This window comes from Podarcis vaucheri, assembly GCF_965113315.1.
Source record: "Podarcis vaucheri genome assembly, chromosome: 9".
NCBI lineage: Eukaryota > Metazoa > Chordata > Lepidosauria > Squamata > Lacertidae > Podarcis > Podarcis vaucheri.
This window is the reverse complement of record NC_138767.1, coordinates 80,617,208-80,638,169: the sequence shown is the minus strand read 5'-3', so window position 1 is coordinate 80,638,169 and position 20,962 is coordinate 80,617,208. Positions and strand designations below refer to the sequence as shown.

Sequence of the window (20,962 nt, the reverse complement as noted above, 5' to 3'; positions counted from 1 at the left end):
AGTCTGGCCAGGGGGCAACTCTAGCCTTCTATCTTGCCCACCTCTCTTCAATTGGGTTTTTTCCTTAAGTGATCTCAAGTCCTGCTTTCTTCAGCCATTCTGGGACCGAGTTACGTCTGGGTTTTCGGTGTTCGAAAACCGAAACGTTCGACTTCCAAGATGTTCAAAAACCAAAACGTTCGACTTCCAAGACATTCGAAAACTGAGGTATCACTATACTGCCGTGGCAGGAAGATAAATGGTGTTTCTATGTGCTCTGGCTTCCCTCACAGTGTCCCGTTGCACCAGAAGCAGTTTAGTCATGACCCGGAAAGTTGTCTGTGGACAAACACTGGCTCCCTCAGCCTGAAAGCGAGATGAGCGCCGCACCCCACAGTCACCTTTGACTGGAGTTAATCGTCCAGGGATCCCTTACCTTTTTACCCCAAACAGAGAATTCCTGACTTGCTTTCAAGCTAGTACCTCCTCAGCTGGTGGAAAGGCAAGTTACTCAGCTCATGCCTTGTTTTAAAAGCAGGTCACACATTCAACAATATGGGCACACTCCTTGTTCTCTCTGGGCTTCCACCTATCATGGGTGGAGAGAAATTACTTAATCTAATTTCCAGCTAATCAGGGAGCAGCACTTTGCCCACATTCTGCTCTCTCTCACACACAGATACACCCGCCCTGCAACACTTTTGTTTCAATTTAAAGAAACAAAATCTTCTGGCTTCTTTTGTCAAAGCTGTCTGTTGCAAGTACTCCTATACTTAAAGAAGTTGAATGGCTGAAGAGGAGGGAAGTACATTTCCTTTCAGACTGCCCTTCCCAAAACTTCAGTAATGCAAATCATATTTCCAGAGAGAAAACAAAGGGAAAAACAGAGAGGGAAAGAGAGGCAATATGCCTACTGTGTAGTCGAAGAAGGACAAAGAAAGGTTCTAAAAAACAAATTAACGAAGGGATAACTGTTCAACTTTGAAGGAGAAAATGAAGTTCTGAGTAGTAAGTTTTTACACTATGAAGTTTCAGAATTTACACACAAAAAACCAAGTGTAGCCATGTGAGATCTGGATGGTAACGTAGTTCCCTTCATATTTAAGAACACAGCCTCAACAGAGCCTCTCTTGTCGCCACCTGATCTTCTGGGAGTAGCCCCCATGTATGCTCCACCAAAGGACTATTGATCTTAGGCGCGCACGCGCACCCACCCACCCCATGCTTCAAAGACCCAGTTTGGAACACCTAGAATACACACACACACAGGCTGGGAGCCTCAATGGCGCCCCTCTGGGACATAATACCTGGCTAGTCCCCCCCCCCCCATAGCTACGCATGAGCCACCAGCTCATCTGACTGAAACAGGAAGAGAAAAGAACCTTGGGTATCTTTTCTTCACTGCTTCATTAGGAATGACTCTCTGCCTCCCCGCCTGCCACCCCATAACTAAGCAAGCCCTAGAGTAACATAAGAAATCACCCCTCCTCATCTACCCTCTATCAATCTTCCCTACCTCAAGAAATGATGCCTCCCCCAACCCTTTCTCTAGAATGGCAAGGTCCTAAAGTCTGGGATGGGGAGGAAAACAGGATTAAGTTTAAAATATTAACTGATGCTAAAGAAAGAGGAGGAATTTCACTGCCAGACTTATAACTATGTTATAAAGCTGCCTGTATGAGTTGGAAGAAGGAATGGCTGGTACTGAAAAACAATAGGTTATTTCAGGTATGTCCAAAGTCTGTTTCGGGGGCCTAATCCGGCCCACCGGTTGATTTAATCTGGCCCCAGTGGCAGTTTCTTTCCTTAAAAAAACCCTCAACAACTTCAATCCTTAAAAAAAGGGCCAACAACTTTGGTTCGCCCTCATGGCCCTTCACTTCATCAAATCTGGCCCCCTTTGAAAAAAGTTTGGACACCAATGGGTTATTTGATCTAGAAGGTTTGGGTGGCATGCATATTTATGGTATGAGAAGGGTAAGGTTCACAAAGAATTTTTAAATCGCAAGTAGTGTGTGAACCCAATATAAAAATTTATTCGAAAGGAAAACACCATTGTGGTTATCTCCAATAGAGGCATGTGCACAAAAGAAATTGAATGTGGAAGCAAAATGGGGTACATATAGAGGTTTTACATATTAAGGTTTTCTGGAGACTGTTGTGAGTTAAAACAACAAAAGTGAGTGATGGGATGGCTCTAATAGCATCAAGTAAATGAACTATGTGAGAAAGATAGGACATATGGCTTTATACAGTGGTACCTCTGGATGCGAACGGGATCCGTTCTGGAGCCCCGTTCACATCCTGAAGCGAACGCAACCCGCATCTGCACGCGTTGCGATTCGCCGCTTCTGCGCATATGTGTGACGTCATTTTAACAGTCTGCACATGCGGCGAAACCCAGAAGTAATGCGTTCCATTACTTCCGGGTCGCCACGGAGCACAACCTGAAAACGCTTAACCTGAATCAACTTCAACCCGAGGTATGACTGCAGACCAAAGATCTGAATCTGAATTAACACTGTTAAAAGGTAAAGGAAAAATGATTTTGAAAATGTACAAAATGTTATTAGAATGGGAAACGAAAGACAATCTGCAATGATACACTGGGCTAAAAGATTTGAGACATAATATTGATATGGTTGTATGGGAAAAGTTGTGGAAAGTAGATATGAAATTTACTGCTTGCTACACATTAAAGGAAAACTATTTGAAAATGATATACAGATGGTATTTAATACCTAACAAACTGGCTAAAATGTATAAGACTATATCAAGTAAATGTTGGAAATGAAAACAGTCCCAATGGTTATTTTTTCATGTGTGGTGGACTTGTAAAAAAACAACAAGCTTTTGGGAGATGATAGACAATGAATTAAAAAAGATCTTTAAAACAGTCATCCCCCAAAAGCCTGAAGCATTTCTTTTGGGAATAATTGAGGCAGAGGTCTCAAAAAAGTTGGTTAATTTTTTATGTATACTTCCACTGCAACCAGAATGTTGTATATGCAGAAATGGACAGAAGTTCCAACAAAAGAGGAGATTTAGACTCTATGGAGATGGCAAAAATAAGAGACCAAAGAGATAAAATGTTTGTGGAAGAGTGGAGGCAATTTTTAGACTATCTGATAAAATATTATAGCCAAATGAAATCACAGGCAGAACCGGAAATATAAGCAAAGGAATAAGAACAATAAAGGAATGTAATGTAGGATATATGTTATAGAAATATGTATTATATCTAAGGCAGTAGATCAAAGGATTTGAACAGAAACATCATGGAAGTGAGGATGGGAAATCAAAATGCGAAGGGAATATTGTATGAAAACTGAATTTGTTAAATTGTATGAAAATCAATAAAAAATTATGTCAAAAAAGGGTTGGACCATCACCAGCCTCATTCTAATCCCCAGAAATTGAGGCCTTCTCCAGACTCTGGAGTGACTCAGCCTCACAATCTGAGCTCATGGCTCTCTACCCCACCCTGACTCCTGGGCTGCCTCCTACTCCCAGTCCCCAAAGCTCCCTTTTCTAGGAGGCCAAATCAAACCACTGTGGGGTGTCCCCCCCCCCAGCAGAACTCTTATTTCCCAAAATGACAAGCCCCAAACCTGGGCCAGCCCCAATCTCCAACTCCCAGGATTTCTCCCTGGCATAGTAAACCTAGCCTGTCTCAAATTAATAATCCCCCAGGTCCCTTGAAGGGTATGTCCCAAACCTGTGGCTATGGCCACCTCCCAACCCCATTTCTCAATTCTTGGACTGTTCCCCACCTCCTGCCCCTTCTAGCAGGGCTCCTGGGCTGAGGACACAGCCCCCACCAGCCCTCCTGGGTGCTCCTTACCCCACATCCTGGAAAATTACCCCTCTTCTGAAAATTTGGGCAAACAGGTGAGCGAGCCAGTGCAGTGTAGGGGGAGAGACCAGCGTTCAAATCTCACTTGGTGAGCCTTGGGCCAAGCGCTGCCTCTGCCCTCTCATCCAGGCACAGGAGAAGCAGGGACCCCGCCTTGTGCTCCTTGGGAGGAACAGGTTGGGAGAGAAATGCAAAACGAGAACAGAGAAAGGAAGGGAGCCCCAGCCCTCAACTCCTGGGTTGCCTTCACCCCTTGCACACTCCTGGGGGGGGGGCAGCGGGGAGGCAGCCAGAGCCCCTCTTCCCTCCTAGGTGCTTCTGACCCTCCTTCGCTGCCCCGGAGCAATTACTCCGGAGGAACTCTCCCTCCCCTCCAGACGGGCATGAAGCTCCGTGGCAGCCCCCCCCGGCCTTCCCTACAGCGCAGGGCTGTTGTGAGGATGAGGAAGGGGAGACCCGGGTCAAGGGGGGGGGGAGAAAGGCAAAACAAAGCTGGGCAACCCCCCCTCGGCCATGAGGCCTCCCGCGGCTCCCCTTGGCCCCCCGAGGCGCGGCACCCACCGTGATGTTGCAGTGGATGGTGAGCGGCGGCGGCGGGGGCAGTGGCGGCGGCGTGGGGAGGCTGCCTCCCCCGGCGCTGGCGGGGCTGCTGGCGGGGGCGGCCGTGGCGGGGCCGGTGGGGGCGGCGGCGGCGGCGGCGGGGAGCAGCACGAACTGGCAGTGGAGCTCGTCGAGCTTCCAGGAGACGATGCGGAAGCGCTCGTGGTCCTTGTCGAAGATGGACTCGAGCAGCTTCAGCTCGGCCTTCAGCCCTGACACAGACATCCTGGCCGCATCTCCGGGGCCCGCCGGCCGCGGCCTGCCTTGCCTGCCCCGCTGCCGCCCGGCCTGCGCTTGCGGCTCGGCCTCGAGGGCGGCGGGGGCGCCTCGCCGATGCCGGCCGGCCCCGCGGGAGGCCCCCGCCCGCCGGGGAACAGCGCAAACGCCGCCGCCGCCTCGGCCCGCTGCGCTGAGGGAAGCCGCGCTCTCCGCTCGCTCGCTGGCCCGCCCGCCGGCCGGCCGACTTGTGGCTCTGGAGGACTAGGCCGGGGCGGCTGGTCTCCGGGCTCCTCGCTCGCTGTCTGGCTGCTGGCTCGCCCTCTTGCTGGGCCGGCCCCTTCCTCCCAGGCAGGGTCAGACCCACCCACGGGGCAGGGTTTGGGCCGACCCCGAGGAGCGGGCGGCGCCCCGCCTTCCCCCCAGCATCCCAAGGGGTCTCTCCGGGGGGCGGGAGGAGGCGGAGGCCGGGCTGCGTCGCTTTTTCGGGGGGAGACGGGGACGAGGTCGGAAGCCCCGCGAAGCTGAAGCGAAACAGATGAGGGGTTCGCAGAAGGGGAGGAAGGAAGCGGCCTCTTCCCGCGGGGCCGGCCTTTCCGTGGGGTGGAAATGTGACAGAATCACAGAGCTGGGGCATCTAGATTCTAGTCCTACAATGCAAAGCATCCAGGACAGACGGCCATCCAACCTCTGCTTAAACATCTCCACAGCCTCCCAAGGGAGTCCATTCCACTCTCGAACGGCTCTTACGGTCAGAAAGTTCTTAAGTGAGGTTTAGTCGGAATTTCCTTTCTTATAACTTGAAGCCTCCCCCAAGCAGGAGAAAACAAGTTTGCCCCATCCATCACGGGACAGCCATTTGAAGATGGCCAGCCTATCTCTTCTCCAATCTCCTTTTTTCCTTGCTAAACATACCCAAGCTCCCTCAACCATTCCTCAGCGTAAGGCCTGGTTTCCAGACCCTGGATCATCTTGGTTGCCATCCACTTCACACCTTCCAGCTCATCAATATCCTCCTTAGATTGTGGCACCCAAAACTGGACACTGGACTCCAGGTGTGGCCTGACCAAGACAGGATAGAGCAGGACTATGACTTCCTGTGATTGGGACACGATAGTAGTCGTGATGCAGCCTAGAATAGCATTCACATTTTTTGCTGCTGCATTACACTGTTGTGTGTTAAGCTTGAGGTCTGCCAAGACCACCTAGATCCTTTCCATATTGTAATGGCTTGGGTCTTTCCCACACAAGTGAGACGACTCTGGCAGTTAATTATTTCAGATTTATTAGTCAAATCAAAAGGTCCTGGTCGGAGCTCAGCTAGTCTCCTTCATCCTCAGAAAGCACAGGTGCCGGAACTGAGGCCCGCCCCCTTTCCCCCCAACAGGAAAACTCCCCACCTTCTCTTCCTGTCCCCTCTGCGCTTCTTGGCCAATCTCCTGATCCTATGAGATTTTGGAGAGGGCACTCCATGTATTCCTGTGTCTGTATCACTGTCTGAGCTGACAAGTTGCATTCTTTCACTTTGGCTCTCTCTTTCATTTTCCCTGTGTCAGAGATCAGGTTTTTGCTGCTCCCTCCCCTCTGCATTCCACTCTTACCTGCTCTCTCTCTCTAGGCCTGCCTTCTCATTCCCTGTCAGTGAAGGAACGGAGCTGACACATATGTACTACTGGCAAGCCAGGTGTCCCCCATCTTATATTTTTACAGCTGGTTCTTTCTGTCTAAGTGCAGAGCCTGATATTTGTCCCTATTGAAATTCATTTTGTTAGTTTTGGCCCAGTTTGTCTTCTGTGGCGTTGGCTACCCCTCCCAGTTTTGTGGCACCTGCAGATTGGATGAGCATCCCCTCAATGTGTTTATCCAAGTTGTTTATAAAGATGTTAACCAAAAACAGGCCCAGGAAAGAACCCTGCAGCGCCCCACTTATCACTTTTTTCCAAGATGACAAGGAACTGTTGGTCAGCACTCTTTGGGTTTGGTCAGTCAACCAGCTGCAAATCCACCTAACAGTTATCTTGTCCAGCCCACTTTATACCAGCTTCTCCGCAAGAATATCATTTGTCAAAAGCCCTACTGAAATCAAGATACACAACACCCACAGCATCCCCCTGATCCACCAAGTTTGTAAGGCTATAAAGAATGAGATTCATCTGGCATGACTTGTTTTTGAGAAACCCATGTTGGATCTTAGTAATCACAACATCATTTTCTAAGTGCTCACAGACTAACTGTTTAATTATCTGTTTTCGAACCTTTCCTGGTAACAACATCAAGCTCACCAGTCAGTAGTTACCTGGGACTTCTCCCCCTCCCCTTTGAAGATGGGGACAACATTTGACCACCTCCGGTCTGCAGGGACCTCATCTGTTTTATAGACAGAAGCTCTGAGATTACATCCATAAGCTCCTTTACTACCCTTGAGTGTAGCTCATCAGGCCCTAGAGATTTGAACTCATTTAAAGTAGCCTGGGGGACGCGGGTGGCGCTGTGGGTAAAAGCCTCAGCGCCTAGGGCTTGCCGATCGAAAGGTCAGCGGTTCGAATCCCCGCGGCGGGGTGCGCTCCCGCTGCTCGGTCCCAGCGCCTGCCAACCTAGCAGTTCGAAAGCACCCCCGGGGGCAAGTAGATAAATAGGTACCGCTTACCAGCGGGAAGGTAAACGGCGTTCCGTGTGCTGCGCTGGCTCGCCAGATGCAGCTTTGTCACGCTGGCCACGTGACCCGGAAGTGTCTCCGGACAGCGCTGGCCCCCGGCCTATAGATGTGAGATGGGCGCACAAACCCCAGAGTCTGTCAAGACTGGCCCGCTCGGGCAGGGGTACCTTTACCTTTACCTTTAAAGTAGCCTGGTGTTCCCTTACCACCTCTTTTCCTATTTTGGGATGCAGCTCCCTCCTTGCGAGCCAGTGTGGTGTAGTGGTTAAGAGCGGTAGTCTTGTAATCTGGGGAACCAGGTTTGCGTCTCCGCTCCTCCACCTGCAGCTGCTGGGTGACCTTGGGCCAGTCACACTTCTCTGAAGTCTCTCAGCCCCACTCACCTCACAGAGTGTTTGTTGTGGGGGAGGAAGGGAAAGGAGATTGTTAGCTGCTTTGAGACTCCTGAAGGGGAGTGAAAGGTGGGATATCAAATCCAAACTCTTATTCTTATTCTTCTTGCATCATTTATTATGTTATCACCAGGTTGGGCATTGCTTTCCTTTTGGGTGAAGACAAAGTAGGCGTTGAACAGTTCCACCTTATTTTTGTCACCTGATAATATTTCTCTGTATTTCCCATGCAAGGGACTTACTATTTGCTTGATCATATTGTTTCAAACATAGCCGAGGAAACCTTTTTTATTATTTTAAACTGCTCTTGCAAGCCTAAGTTCATTCTGAGCTTTGAGGAACTATTTTATCGCATTGGGGTCTCGGGGGGAATTGGATGAGAGTTTAAAAGGGTGTGGAAGGGACTCTTCCTCATGCCTCCTAGAAGCTGTCAGCATGCCCCACACCCTAGGAACAGCTTTCACTGGTGTCTTAAGCAGGTGAGGGTAGCCAATGGGTCTCAAATCTTCAGTGAGCTAGGGACTTCCTCTGCAGGCAAAGACAGGCTCCAGCCTATTGAGCGGAGGCGACCAGTAGTGGATCCAACGATTAAGAAGGCGGTTTCTGTACATTCTGTAGAGGGAAGTGAGGGACAGGTGGGGCTTATCAACCTGGTAAGGTATCCCATCTAGGAGAAGGGAAATTCTGATCCTAAACCTCCACTACTTTGCGGGATATCTTCAGGAGAAGAAAAGGCTAAGAAGTAAACTCTATACAAATCCCTAGTGGAGTCCCTTAGTTGGAGGGCGCCTTGTAACCTCTTTCTGGCAATTCCTGCAGCCCAACTGGTGACAAATGCCTTGCTCTGCTTTCCTGTAGACCATAGTGAGGACAAGAGGTGGCCTTGTTGTCTGGGCAGCCCAGGACACACTGCCCAGACTTACGCCCCTGGGAGGTAATTTTGGTGCTGCTAATGCAGCAGTTTGACTTTACCTACAAAAGTGCACTCCATTTTCTTTTTGAGATAGATGGATGCTAACAACAAATGTGTGTCTGTGTGTGTTAAAAAGGGGGTGTCAGAAGAAACCCTTCAACTTCAAAATATGCAAAGTAAACAAAGTAACAAACAATGAAACAAAGGGATAAAGATATTATGACACAAACTCATCCAGGAAGGCCCCTCCCCTCACAATAGGGTAGCATTGGCTCAAAATAACGTTTAAACTGCATACTTTTAAAAGTGGTATGATGATGATGATGATGATGATGATGATGAATAATAACACCCTTCATCCAAAGATCTCAGGGCAGTTCACAAGATATTGATACATATTATACATCATATGGATGTTGAGAGAGAGAAATAGATAATAAGGATGTCCTGGGGTTGCCAGTTTTGAAGAGCACCAAGAGCATTTGCTGGCTCCTGGGGGAGGGGGTGCAGGAGCAGGTGCATTCTACAATGTCCCTTCAAAATGTACAGAAACAAGGACCTGGTCCTTTCCTGCATAATGCAAAACTCATACAGTATGTATATGTTTTGCACTTGGTTGTCTAGTACAGCATATTCAACATATAAAGTGGCCCACTCCCGCACTCCCGGACATTTTGGCAAATTCAAAAAATCCACCTGGACAGAAATTTTACCCGTGAAAAAGAGGCCATGTCCTGGAAAAAGAGGACATGTGTCAACCCTATGTTCCGACTGGTTTGGGGTTGCTATTATTGAAAGAAAAGCAAAAATGGTGAGTCTTATTACAGATCTCATGCAGCATGCCTAATTTGTCCCTTTAGTGGCCTTTGTGCACAGCATTTATCTGTTTATCACATAAATATATAAATAAGTGCCACATAGTGTTAATGGACACTAGTTGTTTTTCCCCTCATTAATTATTTCAATGCATTTTTATTCTGCTCTTCAGCTGGAAAGGCTCCTCAAAATATCGGTGAACAAGCAACACAGCCCGTGCCTTTGGGCTTACCAGTCTAAAACTTCAATGAAGAAATTTCCATAAATTAAATACAATCTGTATAAGTATTTATATTGTGTCTGTCCTAACAATAAGAGATGGAGGGGGAGAGAGGAAAAAACTATCAATTTTTTCCTACTATGAGGTAGCCCTTGGAAGCACCTTCTACCAGCTTTATATTTTCATTCCTGAACTGCAAAAGGTGCTGGGGGAAAGGAACACAGCCTGGTGCTGTATTTATCCATTCTTCCCCTTCAGGAAGAAAATGAGCCTTTATACAAGTTCATTCTGTCCTCTAGTGAGTATAAAATACTTGTAATGAGGGAGATGCCAAAAGACCTGCCCCTTAGTGGTAGGTGGTGCATCTGCTTTGTTTGCATATGCATAAAGCTTGCATAGGAACCTGGAATGTAAGAACCATGAACCTTGGTAAGTTGGATGTGGTCAAAAATGAGATGGCAAGAATAAATATTGACATCCTGGGCATCAGTGAACTAAAATGGACGGGAATGGGCGAATTCAGTTCAGATGACCATCTTATCTACTACTGTGGGCAAGAATCCCGTAAAAGAAATGGAGTGGCCCTCATAGTCAACAAAAGAGTGGCAAAAGCTGTACTGGGATGCAATCTCAAAAATGATAGAATGATCTCGATACGAATCCAAGGCAGACCTTTTAACATCACCGTAATCCAAGTTTATGCACCAACCACTGGTGCTGAAGAAACTGAAATTGACCAATTCTATGAAGACTTGCAACACCTTATAGAAATGACACCAAAGAAGGATGTTCATTATAAGGGATTGGAATGCTAAAGTAGGGAGTCAAGAAAAGGAACAACTGGCAAGTTTGGCCCTGGAGTTCAAAATGAAGCAGGGCAAAGGCTAATAGAGTTCTGCCAAGAGAACAAGCTGGTCATCACAAACACTCTTTTCCAACAACACAAGAGACGACTCTACACATGGACATCACCAGATGGGCAGCATCGAAATCAGATTGATTATATTCTCTGCAGCCAAAGATGGAGAAGCTCTATACAGGTATCAAAAACAAGACCTGGAGCTGACTATGGCTCAGATCATCAGCTTCTTATAGCAAAATTCAAGCTTAAACTGAAGAAAGTAGGAAAAACCACTGGGCCGGTAAGATACAATCTAAATCAAATCCCTTATGAATACACAGTGGAAGTGAGGAACAGGTTTAAGGATTTAGATTTGGTGGACAGAGTGCCTGAAGAACTATGGATGGAGGCTCGCAACATTATACAGGAGGCAGCAACAAAAACCATCCCAATGAAAAGCAAATGCAAGAAAGTAAAGTGGCTGTCCAACGAGGCCTTACAAATAGTGGGGGAGAGAAGGCAAGCAAATTGCGAGGGAGATAGTGAAAGATACAGGAAACTGAATGCAAATTTCCAAAAAATAGCAAGGAGAGACGAGAAGGCCTTCTTAAACGAGCAATGCAAAGAAATAGAGGAAAACAACAGAATGGGAAGAACCAGAGATCTGTTCAAGAAAATCGGAGAAATGAAAGGAACATTTCGTACAAAGATTACCATAATAAAGGACAAAAGTGGTAAGGACCTAACAGAAGCAGAAGACATCAAGAAGAGGTGGCAAGAATACACAGAGGAATTATACCAGAAAGATATGGATGTCTCGTACACCCCAGGTAGTGTGGTTGCTAACCTTGAGCCAGACATCCTGGAGAGTGAAGTCAAATAGGCCTTAGAAAGCACTGTAAATAAGAAGGCCAGTGGAAGTGATGATATTCCAGCTGAACTATTTAAAATTTTAAAAGATGATGCTGTTAAGGTGCTACACTCAATATGCCAGCAAGTTTGGAAAACTCAGCAATGGCCAGAGGATTGGAGAAGATCAGTCTACATCCCAATTCCAAAGAAGGGCAGTGCCAAAGAATGCTCCAACTAATAATAATAATAATAATAAATTTTATTTATATCCCGCCCTCCCCAGCCGAAGCCGGGCTCAGGGCGGCTAACAACAATAAAACAGTACAAAGGTACAACATAAACAACATTCTAAAATCATTCATTATAAAAATTAATTAATTCAAGCCACTAGCAACCATTGGGCCAGAGCTCTGCGAAGATTGCCGAGGGAGGGAGTCAGGCTGTGCCCTGGCCAAAGGCCTGGTGGAACAGCTCTGTCTTGCAGGCCCTGCGGAAGGATGTCAAGTCCCGCAGGGCCCTGGTCTCTTGTGACAGAGTGTTCCACCAGATCGGAGCCACAGCCGAAAAGGCCCTGGCTCTAGTTGAGGCCAGCCTAACTTCTCTGTGGCCTGGGACCTTCAAGATGTTTTTATTTGAAGACCGTAGGTTTCTCTGTGGGGCATACCAGGAGAGGCGGTCCCGTAGGTACGAGGGTCCTAGGCCATATAGGGCTTTAAAGGTTAAAACCAGCACCTTAAACCTGATCCTGTACTCCACCGGGAGCCAGTGCAGCTGGTATAGCACCGGGTGAATGTGATCTCGCAGCGAAGACCTCGTAAGGAGTCTCGCTGCAGCATTCTGCACCCGCTGGAGTTTCTGGGTCAGTCTCAAGGGCAGCCCCACGTAGAGCGAGTTACAATAATCCAGTCTGGAGGTGACCGTCGCGTGGATCACAGTGGCTAGGTCAGGGCGAGAGAGGTAAGGAGCCAACTGCTTAGCTTGGCGGAGATGGAAAAATGCCGCCTTTGTTATAGCTGCAATCTGCGCCTCCATGGAAAGGGAGGTGTCGAAGATTACACCCAAACTCTTAACGGACGGTGCTGGCACTAATTGCGCCCCCGCAAGAGATGGGAGTTGCCCCCCCAATCCCATATCGCCCCGTCCCAGCCACAGGACCTCTGTCTTCGAAGGATTTAGCTTCAACCGGCTCCCACGTAACCATCCAGCCACAGCTTCCAAACATCTGGTCAGTGTGTCTGGGGCCGAGTCAGGATGGCCATCCATCAACAGATAGAGTTGGGTGTCATCGGCATACTGATGACAACCCAGCCCAAAACTCCGAACAAGCTGGGCGAGGGGGCGCATAAAGATGTTGAAAAGCATCGGGGAGAGTATCGCGCCCTGAGGTACTCCACACACCAAGGAGTGGCGCGATGACAATTCCCCCCCAAGCGCCACCCTCTGTCCCCGACCAGAGAGAAACGAGCGCAGCCATTGAAGGACTGTGCCCTGGATCCCCACGTCGGTAAGGCGGTGGTCCAAAAGTTCGTGATCGACCATGTCGAAAGCTGCTGATAGATCTAAAAGAATCAGCAGCCCTGACCCGCCTCGATCCAGCTGTCTACGAAGGTCATCTGTTAGGGCGACCAGAGCCGTCTCGGTCCCATGACCAGCGCGGAAGCCGGACTGGAATGGATCCAGAGCCGATGTTTCATCCAGAAACCCACCAAGCTGTTCAGCAACCGCTCTCTCAATCACCTTACCCAGGAACGGAAGATTCGAAACCGGGCGGTAATTGGATAGATCTAAAGGATCTAATGATGTTTTCTTTAAGAGCGGGCGCACCACTGCCTCCTTCAGTTCCCCTGGGAATGTCCCCGTGCCAAGGGACAAATTGATGATATTCCCCAGGAGGGCCCGCACCTCGTCTGGACACGCTCTAATCAGCCAAGACGGGCACGGGTCGAGAGAACAAGTGGTGGGCTTTCCAGCTCGGAGGAGTCTGTCCACATCGGCTGGGGATATCTGGTCGAAGTGGTCCAATACTGGACCCGAGGACAGTCGAGGGGCCTCCAGTTCCTTTATTGTATCCAAATTGGCAGGGAGGTCATGGCGGAGCGACAAGACCTTCTCCGCAAAAAAGCTCGCAAATGCCTCACAGCCGTGTGTCAATTTGTTATTTAAATTTGGCTGTCCCTCAAGGGACGTTAAAGACCTGATTATGCTAAATAATTGCGCTGGGCGAGAGCTAGCGGATGCAATGGAGGCCGAGAAGTATGACTTCTTAGCAGCCTTCACCGCCATCTCGTAGGTTTTCATAAAAGCCCTATAAGATGTTCTTGAGGCTCCGTCACGGGCACCCCGCCATACTCGCTCTAGCCGTCTGAGGTCCCGCTTCATTTTCCGAAGCTCCTCGGTAAACCAGGGAGCCCGGTTTCTGCGGGGTCGCAGAGGGCGCTTAGGTGCGATCTCATCGATGGCTGCCTGGAGCTGGGCATTCCAGCCCTCAACAAGCTCAGTCAATGAGTCGCCAGGGGGAGCAAGGTCCCGCAAGGCTTGGCGGAATCTCTCGGGGTCCATCAGCCTCTGCGGGCGAGCCCAAATTGGCTCGCCACCTAAGCAGGGTGGGGGTGGAAAGTCAATCCTGGCTTTCAGAGCGTAGTGATCAGACCATGGCACCTTCGTCGGAGGAGACATGATCACATCTATACCGACGCCAAAGATCAAATCCAGCGTGTGGCCTGCTTGATGTGTGGGGCCCGAAACAAACTGGGAGAGCCCTAGTGTCGCCATGGAAGACACCAGGTCCAGAGCCTGTGAGGAGGGAGTGGCATCGGCATGGATGTTGAAGTCCCCCAATACCAATAGGTTAACTACCGCACAATTTCACTCATTTCACACGCTAGCAAGGTTATGCTTAAAATTCTACAAGGAAGGCTCAAGCAGTATGTGGACCGAGAACTCCCAGAAGTGCAAGCTGGATTTAGAAGAGGCAGAGGAACCAGAGACCAAATTGCAAACATGCGCTGGATTATGGAGAAAGCTAGAGAGTTCCAGAAAGACATCTACTTCTGCTTCATTGACTATGCAAAAGCCTTTGACTGTGTCAACCACAGCAAACTATGGCAAGTTCTTAAAGAAATGGGAGTGCCTGATCACCTCATCTGTCTCCTGAGAAATCTCTACGTGGGACAAGAAGCTACAGTTAGAACTGGATATGGAACAACTGATTGGTTCAAAATTGGGAAAGGAGTATGACAAGGCTGTATATTGTCTCCCTGCTTATTTAACTTATATGCAGAATTCATCATGCGAAAGGCTGGGCTGGATGAATCCCTTGTTGGGATATGAGTACTACGCAGCTGCAAACTAGCAGCTCAGTGTTTACATCACATGATGGCCCTGACCGTGGGACAGGATGTTTCAGGAAGTTCACAGGGCGATTCACAGGGATTTGTTCTTTGTGTAATATGAGACCTTCCTGTTGCTTTTGTGAAGGAAGTCTCTGGCAGTTGCTTGGAGGAGACTGAACTGAACGGACATGTTTTTGTACAGATGTACAGACAGAAATAAACTAGAGATGTAGACTTTCTGACTTTCTTCTTTCTCCTGCTGGTATGCAAGGGGGAAGGGGGTGTGCATCTTCCACACTGGGAGATGTCGCCTATCAAGATCTTCCTGGACTGCGGGGATGCCAGCCAGGGTGGATCAACGGCAAACAATCCCCGGGAGCCGGGGAGAGGGACCAGCCTCTCCCGAGGGGGCGAGTTTTCCAACATCCCTAGCCGGAATTAAGATCGCCGGAAGAAATATCAAAAACCTCAGATATGCAGATGACACAACCTTGATGGCAGAAAGTGAGGAGGAATTAAAGAACCTTTTATTGAGGGTGAAAGAGGAGAGCGCAAAATATGGTCTGAAGCTCAACATCAAAAAAACGAAGATCATGGTCACTGGTCCCATCACCTCCTGGCAAATAGAAGGGGAAGAAATGGAGGCAGTGAGAGATTTTACTTTCTTGGGCTCCATGATCACTGCAGATGGTGACAGCAGCCACAAAATTAAAAGACGCCTGCTTCTTGGGAGAAAAGCAATGACAAACCTAGACAGCATCTTAAAAAGTAGAGACATCACCTTGCCAACAAAGGTCCGTATAGTAAAAGCTATGGTTTTCCCAGTAGTGTTGTATGGAGGTGAGAGCTGGACCATAAAGAAGGCTGATCGCCGAAGAATGGATGCTTTTGAATTATGGTGCTGGAGGAGACTTGAGAGTCCCATGGACTGCAAGAAGAACAAACCTATCCATTCTTAAGGAAATCAGCCCTGAGTGCTCACTGGAAGGATAGATCGTGAAGCTGAGGCTCCAGTACTTTGGCCACCTCATGAGAAGAGATGACTCCCTGGAAAAGACCCTGATGTTGGGAAAGATGGAGGGTACAAGGAGAAGGGGACGACAGAGCACGAGATGGTGGGACAGTGTTCTCAAAGCAAGTAACATGAGTTTGACCAAATTGTGGGAGGCAGTGGAAGACAGAAGTGCCTGGCGTGCTCTGGTCCATGGGGTCACGAAGAGTCGGACACGACTAAACAACTAAACAACAACAACAACAAAGCGCTCAATGTTTGATCCCTGACACAGGGGCAACCAGGCACACTTCCATATCAAGATGATATGGAAAGGTGCTGCCCCTTATTCACACTGCATGCCCCCCTTGCTTGTGAAACATGGACCACTTATAAACTCCACCTCCAGCTCCTCCCAAGATACCATCAACTGTGTCTCTGAAAATTTTTACACATCACTTGGGAAGACAGTCAAACTAATGCCAGTGTACTGGAAGAGGCAAAGATACCAGGGTCGAAGCAATGATTATTCAACATCAACTTTGTCATGTTGTATGGATGCCTGATTATTGTATTCCAAGCAACTATTCTATTCCAAACTTAAAAATGGAAAGTGTAATGCTTTTAAATAAAAGAGGTTTAAAGGCTCTCTCAAGGCAAATCTAAAAAAAATGTAGTATAAACACTGACAACTGGGAAACACTGGCCTGCGAGTGCTCCAATTGGAGAACAGTCTTTACCAAAGGCGTCGTGGACTTTGAAGACGCTTGAACTCAGGATGAAAGGGGAAAACATGCTAAGAGGAAGGCACATTTGGCAAACCCTCAACGTGATCAACTCCTGCTCGGAAACCTATGTTCCCACTGTGGAAGGACGTGTGGATCCAGAATTGGCCTCCACAGTAACTTACAGACTCACGGTTAAGACTGTGATCATGGAAGACACTCGGCTACGAGTGATTGCCAAAGAAAGGAAGAAGCCCCCCTCTCTGCCACCAAAGCCTCGCTTACCAGGATCATGCAACAGTGGCTTCCACATTCAAGCAAGATCTCTCATGGCTCTCATGAGTTCTCACCAGAATCCAGAAGCCATTGCAGTCGCTTCTCCTCGTTTCTCCAGCAGTGGTGAAGGGCGCCTGCTCACGGAGGCACCCCTTACATTCCACTGCCTCAGTTTGCCTCATAGATCATGAAGCAACCCTGCCCTGGCATCTTCAGACCCCTCTATGCGGCTCTCCATCCAGACCACATGGCCAGGTCCCATCTTTCACCTGCCCAAACTGTGATGGGGAGATGGGTGTATACTGTAGAAACCAAATACATTTTGTGGCGGCAGTGTACAGTTCTGTTCGAAGGTAAGATGTACACCCACTGCCCCACCCGCCTTGCTTCTGGCCCAACCCCAAACCAGCATGTAGCCCCTCAAAGGTCAAGAGGGAATGCTGCCCTCAGATTGATAAAGGTTTCCTACACCTGAGTTAGAAGGATCTGCGGCAGCAGAAGGGAAGCTGTATTGGGGACTATGCATTGCTGCCCAGGACTGACCCGCTGGGAGCCTGAGGGGCCCTGCCCTGCCTCTCTCCCCCTGGCTTGGGGCGGTGCCTGGAGGGCTCCATAAAGGACTGCTGCTGCTGCTCAACAGAGATGGATCCTTAAAAAATGTTTTTATTCTAAATTGTTTTTATTTTTTATCTCTGTAGTTTAAATTGTTATTGATATTAATGTTGTATTTTTTTTTAGTTTTAGATTTTATGATTTATGTGGAAATTGTTTTCCATTAGGTTGTGTACCTTTTGATGTGCTTTATTTATTGTTTATGACTTTTGTTAAGTTGGTAATTATGTAAATCTTGTCATGCTGTAAGCCGCCTTGAGCATTGTTTTCACTATGGAAAGGCGGCCTACAAATAAAATGATGATGATTATGAGAGACCTCCATTAAAGACTTGGGGGAGTCACTGCTGGCCAGAGGATTCCTGGGCAAGATGGTGGACAACCCCCCTGAATCTGTCCCCTCCTGTGATGCCGTGGTGTCATGCAGAACTGTAGGGGTTTGGAACTGCTTGGCCTGGAGGGCGGGGGTTCTGCCTTTGGGGACTGTGTGGATCCTTCCTGGAAGTTTTGCCATTGTTTTCTGGTGTGTGTTTTTTGTTTGTTTTTTTGAAATGCTGTTGACTTGTTTTTATTTAATGTTGATGATGATGCGATCCAGTTAATGGTTTTTAAGGAATTGTTCTGACAACTACAGTGGTACCTCAGTTTTTGAACAGCTTAGTTCCCAAACAACTTGGAACTCGAACGCTGCAGACCCGGAAGTAGGTGTTCTGGTTTTTGAACTTTGCTGCGGAAACCAAATGTGCTCCTGAGCTTCTGTTTTCACTGTTGCACATCTCATTTGAGTCCCCTGCATTGTAATTATGGCTTTTTTCACCCCGTTTTTACTCTTGTGCAGCTAATTTAATTCCCCCCATCATAATTAAGGCTTTTCCCCTCCTGTTTTTACCCTTGCACAGCTCATTTGAGTCCCCCCCATCGTAATTAAAGACTTCTGTTGCCAATTGCAGTGTTCTGAGGTGATATTTGGTCTGATACTGTCTTATTTATTATATAGTACAGAACATTGATTATTGCTTTCATTTTATGGATCAGTGGTCTTGTTTGATAGTAAAATTCATGTTAAATTGCTCTTTTAGGTGTTGTTTTTAAAAGTCTTTTAAAAGTCTGGAACGGATTGATCCATTTGGCATTACTTGGTTTTGGAACGCGTTGGTTTTGGAAGGGACTTCTGGAACGGATTAAGTTTGAGAACCAAGGTACCACTCTATGTGTGTGTGTTTGAAAGCTGCTCTGTGCTGTGGGAATACCAAGGAGAAAGAGGAAGGCCTGAAGTTACAGTGATGGGATGGAAATTTGCATGAAAAGAATAAGCGGTTACTGTGCTGGTATTGGGTTAAAGGTGTGATTGTACTTTCTTATCATTCATGATGATGTGTGTTCTAATGTTTTTGCTAGACTACCTGTTATTTTTCTGCAAGGGAGCTGTGTTTTGTTTCCTCACCTGGGACAGATGTGTCTCTCTTGGGAGGGTGTAGTATTATGAGTTTGCAGGTGGGTCAGACCCCCCTAATTCCTGAAACCAGTAAAGGGTTAGAATTTAATCTAGCCGCCTGAATCTACAGATCAAGCAGAGATTCAATTGCTGAAATAGCCAAGCCAGCCTGATAGTGGCTGAGCTGTTAAACCAACAAAGGCAAGGATATGAGCCATTCCCCAGACCCTTGGTGCTGTGAACCCCTGCACCCCGCTGCATTTTCCAAAAGAAAGTACAGACCCTGGGTAGGTGCAGCACCTGGTACCCCTGGAACCTGGTAATTAGGGTCGCCATATTTCGAAGAGCAAAAAAGAGGACACATTTGCCAACTTATACTTTTAACTATGTATAGCTATGATGACTCTCATTTTACATACCCAGTGAAAAAGAGGGTGTATCCGGGGAAAAGAGGACATATGGCAACCCTGCTATGGTTCAGGTGGAGCAATTGGTCAGGAGGTGGCAGCAGAGTGACAGTAATACAAACGTTTTCAGTAGAATGAGCCCAGTGGCTCCAGTTCCTTGATCATTTGGGTTGCCTTTCCCAGCACATCACAGTCATTTCTGAAATAATGCAGAAGCTGCCACCCCTTGCTTGCTGCTCTCCAGATGTTTTGGAATGCATTACTTGTGAATTGAGCGGGGCCTTGGTAAGAGAGGCTGAATGTGGAAGGGATCATAAATAAAAGCAAACATGCTTCAAAATGTGCTGCTGTGTTTTTGTTTGTTTATTTGTGGCCATTTTATTGTTTTTAAATGCATCACACTGTAGTTTTGTTTGATGTTGCATTGTATTCTATTAAAGAAGCAAAATACCGATGCTAACTTAAAAGATTTTTCCTTAGACAAGCCTATCTAGGGCAACATAGATGTTGACATGTTTTAATTTTTTGTTGATAATTCATCTTTCTTCATTTATTTCATATTTTTATGCATTGCTTGATACTCAATAGTCACTAACTGCTTGCAAAATAACAAACACAATATGCATATATAAGGAACAATGAACCCAAGAAACTACATTTAACAAAAAATATCTATCACTCCTTGTAGTAAAATCTCTTAAGAGGTTTACATGAAAGATTAAAATTATCAATGGAAAAAAGTTAACAACAAACAACAACTTTTTAAAATAATTAAAAATAACTTCAAAAATGTTCCCTATAATAAATATTAGCTTTCTTCTTTTCCAAAACTCTGTGTAAACTTTGTGCAAGCAAATCAGGATGAAAGCACCATAAATATGTCAGGAAGAGCCATTGGATGGACACACAGACACATGAATTTGTGTGTTTGTCAGATATCATACTAAGTAAGTGTTTTTAGTGATTAACTGCATCCTTCCCAGATCCAGAGGAAACTGGCAGGTTATGAAAATCACAATACCAGACCCAAGTTGCTCAGGCTGAGGACCAGGATTTAGAGGCCTGGTGGGCAGAAGGCCCTATAAGGCTGGCATCCTTCGAACACGGAACTCGGTCAGCTGCTCCTGGAGCGAGACTGCGGGGCGGCTCAGGAAACGAGGTGCTGAAGGCTGATCCCAGGGAGCCCCCGCTCAAAACCCTCCTCCATCACCCAATACCTTCTAGTCCAATGAGGTTAATTGGAAACAGGGTTTATTCCTGTGATTTGTTTTAGTGCTGCAGCTATGCTCCGGAAAGGTATGAACTCATTAGAAAGAAAGAAATGTCTCTGAACATGTGCAAAGTGCCCTTTTCTCACCATTGGGAGCTGTAGTGTGGAGATCAATATCAGTCAGAACACTTGTCTGTTCAGACACTAGTCTCTGCACAGAAAGCTGTGCCATTTTTGTTATATACACTTTGCCCAAATCCACCGGAAATTGATCCTTGGGTGGAAAGAACTGGCAGTATTTTCTAATGCTATTACATTTTTACGTGGGTGGATTATGGTCTGGGCATTTCTTCTCATCTTTCCTTTGACTCGAGTACACAGTGAATAAAACCACTGATTAAATTTGTAACATACTTTAAAGCATTTTCCATTAGAGGAGAACTTCCTCATTGCTCCTTTCTGATACTTAATGGTTTTCTTTTTTTGTCTGATTGTTTCTTTTCAGAATTCTGAAAGGGCCAATAAAATAAATAGCTGTTCTATGCAATTTACAACTCACCAAACTGAACACAGCCCACCAGTTGTAGTTGGAGCTGCGCCAGCAGTTCTTCGGGGAAACTTGCTTTTGGACTTG

The 20,962-nt window shown here is 47.2% G+C and overlaps 1 protein-coding gene across 5 annotated transcripts in view; it reads right to left on the bottom strand.

The window, feature by feature from the left end:
- Positions 1-4,722, bottom strand: part of UBE2Q2 (ubiquitin conjugating enzyme E2 Q2) — a 56,790-nt gene extending 52,068 nt beyond the window's left edge. For 3 of the 5 annotated variants that reach the window (XM_082238403.1, XM_082238404.1, XM_082238407.1), the window contains exon 1: positions 4,397-4,722. In XM_082238403.1, coding sequence (XP_082094529.1) covers positions 4,397-4,660 — 264 coding nt within the window. In that variant the 5' untranslated portion in view covers positions 4,661-4,722. The remainder of the gene's footprint in view (positions 1-4,396) is intronic. The other 2 variants (XM_082238405.1, XM_082238406.1) reach the window with 2 other exon arrangements.
- Positions 4,723-20,962: the final 16,240 nt, after the last annotated feature.